Source organism: Toxorhynchites rutilus, chromosome 3, assembly GCF_029784135.1.
Source record: "Toxorhynchites rutilus septentrionalis strain SRP chromosome 3, ASM2978413v1, whole genome shotgun sequence".
NCBI classification, from domain to species: domain Eukaryota; kingdom Metazoa; phylum Arthropoda; class Insecta; order Diptera; family Culicidae; genus Toxorhynchites; species Toxorhynchites rutilus.
In genome coordinates this window covers 312,052,751-312,059,322 of record NC_073746.1, presented here as the reverse complement: position 1 = coordinate 312,059,322, position 6,572 = coordinate 312,052,751, and the positions used below count along the sequence as shown (strand labels likewise).

At 39.4% G+C, this 6,572-nt stretch overlaps 1 protein-coding gene and 1 long non-coding RNA gene across 2 annotated transcripts; one reads left to right on the top strand and one right to left on the bottom strand.

Annotated features, from left to right (window-relative positions):
• Positions 1-1,279: 1,279 nt before the first annotated feature.
• On the top strand, positions 1,280-1,708 carry LOC129779360 (uncharacterized). The gene is made up of 2 exons (XR_008743634.1): positions 1,280-1,493; positions 1,554-1,708. It is a non-coding gene; the product is annotated as an uncharacterized LOC129779360 (long non-coding RNA).
• Positions 1,709-4,108: 2,400 nt separating this feature from the next.
• On the bottom strand, positions 4,109-6,137 carry LOC129776646 (probable RNA-binding protein CG14230). Its single transcript, XM_055782403.1, has 2 exons — positions 5,119-6,137; positions 4,109-5,057 (listed from the first exon to the last, which is right to left on the bottom strand). The coding sequence occupies exons 1-2, from the start codon at positions 6,008-6,010 to the stop codon at positions 4,129-4,131; spliced, it is 1,821 nt and encodes a 606-aa protein (XP_055638378.1). The 5' UTR covers positions 6,011-6,137; the 3' UTR covers positions 4,109-4,128.
• Between the last annotated feature and the right edge of the window lie 435 nt (positions 6,138-6,572).

The following is a 6,572-nucleotide window of genomic DNA, read 5'->3' as shown; positions in this document are numbered from 1 at the left end:
AAGTTCTGTTTGTCTACAGAAGAGGAACAATTTGATGCAGCGAAACTGTAAGTTTAATAACAGAAAATGAAATTAATTGCATTTTAATTTTTGCATGTTGTGTGGGGTGACATGGACACGTTTCTTTGGGGTGAATTGGTCCTACAGGTTTGAGGCTTTTCTTTGATCTAATTCCAGATGTTTTCAGATGATTCCAGATGATTCCAGATGTCACGGATACTCAGGCCATCAAGAACGGATTTTCTTTGACCAACAACGAAAGTGTTCGAAAATGCTCGAACAACAGTGAAAAGATTCATGCAGAATTCGAGATGGAGTCAATCCAATTTCTGGTCTGGAATCTGGCCAAGACACCTGGTATCGATCCTAAAACACTGTTACTGATTGTAACATTATCCCAAAATACTTTATATAAACTTAAGTATGTTTTTTAGATGAAACATACACTGGACCAAATCACCCCGCATCAAACTTGAATGTTCAAAAATCATCTCTTTTAATTTATGATATATTTGGTACATAGTTTGAAGTTTGATATAATGATAAAACATTATTGATTGAGCGAAAACAAGTGTAGCTCAGTATACAATGTAACATTTTTGATTTAGACCGTATTGGTTTGGAAATATTAGGCGATTTGCTTAGGTAGTCCAAATTCCCCCCCCCCTCCCCTTTTTCCCTGAATTTAAATTATTGAAATAATTGCACTGGTGGGGTTGAAATGGACAGTCACATCCAAAATCACATCCAATGCATGATGGAAAGTGAAGGGAATAATATTGAACTCTTTTTTATATCGCTTTCTCTTTTTATTCTATTTCAGTTACTGGACGCACAAACACTGAGAGAGAGCTCAATTATTCTTCTCGCGAGCGATAAACTTCTACGCTTCGTATATTATTGGCCTGTCCATATTCCCCCCACTACATGTCCATTATACCCGCATCGATAAAATTGTTCTATATTTCAGTTTGTTTCAATTTCAGTAAAAATATGAAAAACCCATTTTTATGAAACATACAATACAATTGAAGTTTTCCTTAACATGTCCGTCTTAGCCCCATCTCCCTTACCACTTTTATCGAGTAAAAAAAGGTCAGAGCACTGTTGCACAATCGAGATTTCACTAAAAATAAAAGTCCTGTTGCTTATAATTTGTAGATTCTGTAGTGTCGCGCAGATTAACTTGGAAGGAGTACAATGAAATACGTGAAGCCTGCCTGAATGCCCAAATACGAATGCCGTTGATTGCCGCTTTGAATGTATATATGGTGTACAATGTTTGTTTAATAGGTGTAGTATATCAGATCCAAGATAAGTATAGTGAGAGGTAGTTAATACGGTTGAGATACTACAGATTCATGTTGCATAATGATATTGCCTCGGCCAAGGAGACCAACACCATATTTTCCGATATTGGCGATCTAACGTACAAATCTACACCTAGGCGGCGCTGCGGTAAAAGTGATGATGGTTTTAAATTTTTCCATGTTGTAAGAAATTTAATTCTGCGCAATTTTATATATAACATGTTATTTATTTACCTCTTTCAGTAGTGAAAACTATAAAAATGTTGGCAATGGTTGAATCAAAGAAGGAAATTCGAGAGCACAATCAAACACAAGTAGAAAAATGCACGATTCCTGCATGTGAGAACTACCTTGGAAAGCCCGGAAGTAAAATATACGTGTTTTGTTTTTGAGTTTTAGGTTACATTAGCATCATTTTATTAGTTCAAAAACAAAATCCAGATGTCTCACCGATCGTTTACGTTTTTGCATTAATCACTAGATTAATTAAAAAAAATAATGAATAATGGTCAGTCATTTTTTTTGAATGCGCATAGCTAAAAGAATGTAATCAAATTTATGTTTTTGTAATTTAGTGAATTTGATTCATAACGGGTATTTGAATAGGGACGCTACAAAAGTAGACCGATAGGGACAGCAAACAACTTCATATTTTTTCCCGCTCTCTTGACATTTCTCTTCAGTAAGGTTTGCCATTTCATAATGGAAAGATATATGATCCAACAACCAGTCGAGGTTATTAAAATTTACTACCGAAATTCGGAGTCAATGGGCTCAACTTTAAGAGCACTACGTTCAATTTATGGTCGTCATAATCGTCCTGTCAGATCAACAATTAAGCGTCTAGTGGAAAAGTTTGAATCCAAAGACGTAGTACAAAATTTTCCCGTACTAAGTGCTCGTAGTGTCTAGAATGTTGCTGCCCCCAGCGCATCAATTAAGGAAGACCCAAATCAGTCTCTAACACGTTGTTCTCAAACGTTGGACATCCCTGTGACGTTGTTGTGGCGAATTTTGCGAAAAGATCTTGGCCTACATCCTTACAAGATCAAATTGACGCAAGAACTGAAGTCGCTCAACCACCAGAAGCGTCTTATGTTCATGAATTGAGCTGAGCAACAACTTGAAAATGATCCGGATTTTCATCGAAAAATCATCTTGAGCAATGCGGCTCATTTCTGGCTGAATGGCTTCGTCAATATGCAAAATATGCGTTATTGGTCAGGCAGCAATCCACACGTACTCTATGAGTCACCATTGCATCCCGAAAAAATCACGGCTTGGTGCGGTTTATGGTCCGGCGGCGCCATTGGGCCGTACTTCTTCCGTGATGATCAAGACCGATACGTTGCTGTGAATGGGAATCGCTACCGCTCAATGATAACCCAATATTTTTGGCCCGAAACAGATGATATGGATTTGGACAATATATGGTTTCAACAGGATGGCACCACAAGCCACACAGCGAATTTAACAATCGATTTATTAAAAACCAAGTTTGGTGAGCGTGTTATCTCACGAAATGGCCCAGTCAATTGGCCGCCTCGGTCGTGCGATTTGATACCGTTAGACTATTTCCTGTGGGGCTACGTCAAGTCTATGGTCTATGCCACCAAGCACGCTACGATTGATGAACTTCGTACGAATATCGAACCTGAAATTGCAGCAGTATCGGCCGATTTATGCTTGAAAACCATTGAAAATTGGGTTCAGCGTCTGGACTTCTGCAAGCGTGCCCGTGGTTGCCATGCAAAAGAAATCGAGTTCCATACATAACGGAATCAAATGTACTTTCACACGAATAAAGAATTTCATTGATATCCAAAACCGTTTTTGTTTTACTCGCAAACTGTAGCGCTCTTATTGAAAAACCCGATAGTTTAATGCATGGGGTTTCGAATTAATCCCACCGAACATTTCTCCTTATATATAGGAGAAATAGGAGAGCAATTCGTCAAAAATACTCCTCTCGATAAAAGATCCAAGATTTCATAAATTCTTTAAAAGTGGTAACAGAATGCCGCGTTGTGCGTTGCTTCTCATCAGCTGTCTTTGCTTGCGTTTTGTGCTAAAACATTTGCCCGGCGCAGTCTGCTAATTTGAAATCACAATCTAGCGTTCGTGTCACCTCTTTTCATGTAAACAAACACAAAGTAAAATTGAATCAGTCAACTTCAATCAACTTGTGAATCTGTAATTTCATTTTTTAATTACGCATCAATTTCCGTTTATTCACCACTACCTTAAATATAATGAATTCGGCCGATGTTCAGTTTGCATCGGTTGCTTAAGTTTGCATAAGCACGAATACATAACAACTTCTTTATTCTTCTTTTCCGTCTCCAATGTTTCAAACTAACCCGGCAATCGATGGAACACAGGTTTGTTTATGAAAGGCCGCCGCTTCCGACGACGGGTCGGCGGCCAGCTCGGATTGGGTCACCTCGGCGGCTTAGGGCCACCTCTGTTCCCTATCCTCGATTGATGGGGACTATGTGTCCATTACGTTGACCTCAGAATAAATTTAATTAAGAAAAACCAATTCATAATGAAAATAGCGCTCCGGTGGCGTTTACACTTAAATACCTCAAATCCCAAATACGCATTTTCGTAGCACTAAAAAATGACAACACTGCATACAACAAGGCACTAACAATACAAAAGATATCTGAGTGCCAGTGTGTACAATAAAATTGCTATCTATTGTATTTCGGCTCCGCTGACGCTAATACGAAAGTACCAGATAAACTTTAAAGGACCAATAACTAAAACACAGTTATAATAAGTAGTAGATAAAATGTATGAACAAAAATAAATTTTATTTTCTCTTCATCAGTTTCAAGCCGCGTTTTGCTCGCATTTGGTTCACAATCTTAGTTTCCCGCATTCTACGTTTTTTGAATACCTTTCGAATATCTTGGAGTTGCGTGTCCTTTTCGGTATTGGCTTCTCCTACCGAACCCGCAAACTCAACGAAAAATTTCCTCCCCTCTTCCAAACGAGCATCATTGGGCAGAAAAAAGAAATTCTCCTTCCAAACGCCTTGCTTGGAAAAATAACCTGCCTTCTTTTTCTTTTTCTTGGCTTCGTCTTCCTGAGCAACTGTTAGGTCATTGTTTACGTTTTCTACCTGTTGCTCTTGTTGATCTTCTTCGTCCTCACTGGCAGAGGATTCATACCTGAAGCGGGTATCTTTAAGAACTGGCTTCTCCGATTTTACTTGTGGTTTCGCTTCTTCTTCGTTGTCGCTATTCGCTGAAACAGCTTTCCCAAACATCTGCAACAAACTGAATCCACCAGAGGAACCAACGCCGAGAGCTTGCGTCAAATTATCCGACACGTTATAAAACTTATCCTCCGAAACTTGAAAGCTGTCTTCCGGTCGAATGGCTCTCTTTGTTTCTAGTATATCCTCTTCCGTTAGCTTCTTCTCTTTTTTAACTTTGTTTTGCGTGGGTGGCTCGAAGCGTTGCATTGATTTACCACCTGGTTCTTCCTTTCGGAATTGGTTTTGATCCTGAATATTTTTCCCAGTTACTTTTGAGAGAATTTCAAGTTGTTTCTTCCTTTCCTGATTGTTAGCTTTGTTGTCACCTGATACAAAAGATGCCTTTTCCTTGTCCAGCATTTTTTTCTTGCTCCGGCCGACAGCAGAACCGTCGTCAGCTAAAAAGCGCTCGTCCAATTTGAAGCGAGAATCTCCTTGGAATTGTGTTTGCATTTCGAATAGTTTCTGACCATTCTCGGCTAAAATAAGTTGCACAAATTAATACATGTCTCGAAAATCCAAAGTGTAGCCATTACTTACTGTTTGATGAAAGTTCTTTTTTCACCGCGAAATTGGCCTTGAATCCGTCCTCATCGTCTTCATTACCGAACAGCGATATTTTAGCCTTTTTGTAGCCTAGTTCTTCCGAGCCATTCTCATCGAAAACTATCTTTTTTCTCTTAACACTAATTCCACCAGCAAGGGCGGCTTGTATGGCTGATTTCTGCAGCTCGTAAGCACTGTTCAGATTTGTCAAACCCTGCTTTCTTTTTTCATCCGCCAGTCGCGATTTCTCATCCAAATCCTTGACATTTTGCTTCTTCTTTTTGTCCTTCTCGATAACTTCTTTAACTTGTCCAGTGATAGGCACAATTTTCAACTTTCCGTGCTCTATATAAGTTTCCTGATTCCACTTCCGAACCAGCTGATCTTCCTCTTTCAATTGGGAAGGTGCTTTCCGGACAGGCTCAGGCACCTCATCCTCACTCTCGGAGCTCGACTCCGAACTAGAACTTTCAATTTTCTTCTTGATAGTCGGCAGCACCGGAAGTGGTTTCGCTTCCTCAACTGGCTTCGGTTCATTGTCGAATTTTTTGTACGGATTCAAAACACCACTGCTCTGCTTGGCGGCTTCCGCTTCTTCTCGTTCACGCTTGAGTCGATCCAGGAACGATTCCTTCGCTTTGGATACATTCAGGTAAACGCCTCTGTACTGCTGCTGACGGAATTCGGTAATGCAGCTACGCAGGGTGCGATCATCGAGCTCGATGTTGATGAAGGCGAACGTGTCCAAAGAGTCTACATTTGTCGCGTTCGGTTTGCTTTTGAGATCGATCGCTTCGACCGGTCCATACGATTCGAACTCTTGTCTTAACTCCTGCTCGGTGGTGCCCGATGGAATGTTGCCCACGAAGAGTCGCTGCAACGGCATTGTTTTATATTATAGTTTTCAAATATTGATGAGAAACCGTGTGATTTTTTTTCGAATGCCAACCGAATTCTAATCCAGCCTAACAAATTTGTATGAACTCGAATATTTACATTGTTTACATACAACACGTGCTTTTGACATTTGGCTCAATTACACCGTCAAAACAATTATTCTAGTATTCGCGACATAGAAGGTACGGTATCGCCATCTAGCGGATTATATGGATGTATGAGGAAAATGTAAACAAACCGAGTGTTTTTCAACTGTACTTTGAGTGCTATTTTTTTCTCGAATTTTTTTATAGTTTATATAAAAACGAATACGCAATGTTAGAGTAGAGCTTAGTAAAGCTGTTTTCACTTCAGGAACTGTTTATTTATTTCGTTGATACACAATATAGAATCGAATGAGAGTATCTTTGTTGAGATTAGCATACTCAGAGGCAGTTGTAAATTTTCAAATATTGAATGAAAATTATTTTGAAATGTTGTCAAACTCAGCTTCGATGTCCCGAATTGCGTGTGAGGGGTTCAGAGATGCCAAGTTTGAAGACATGTCTTCT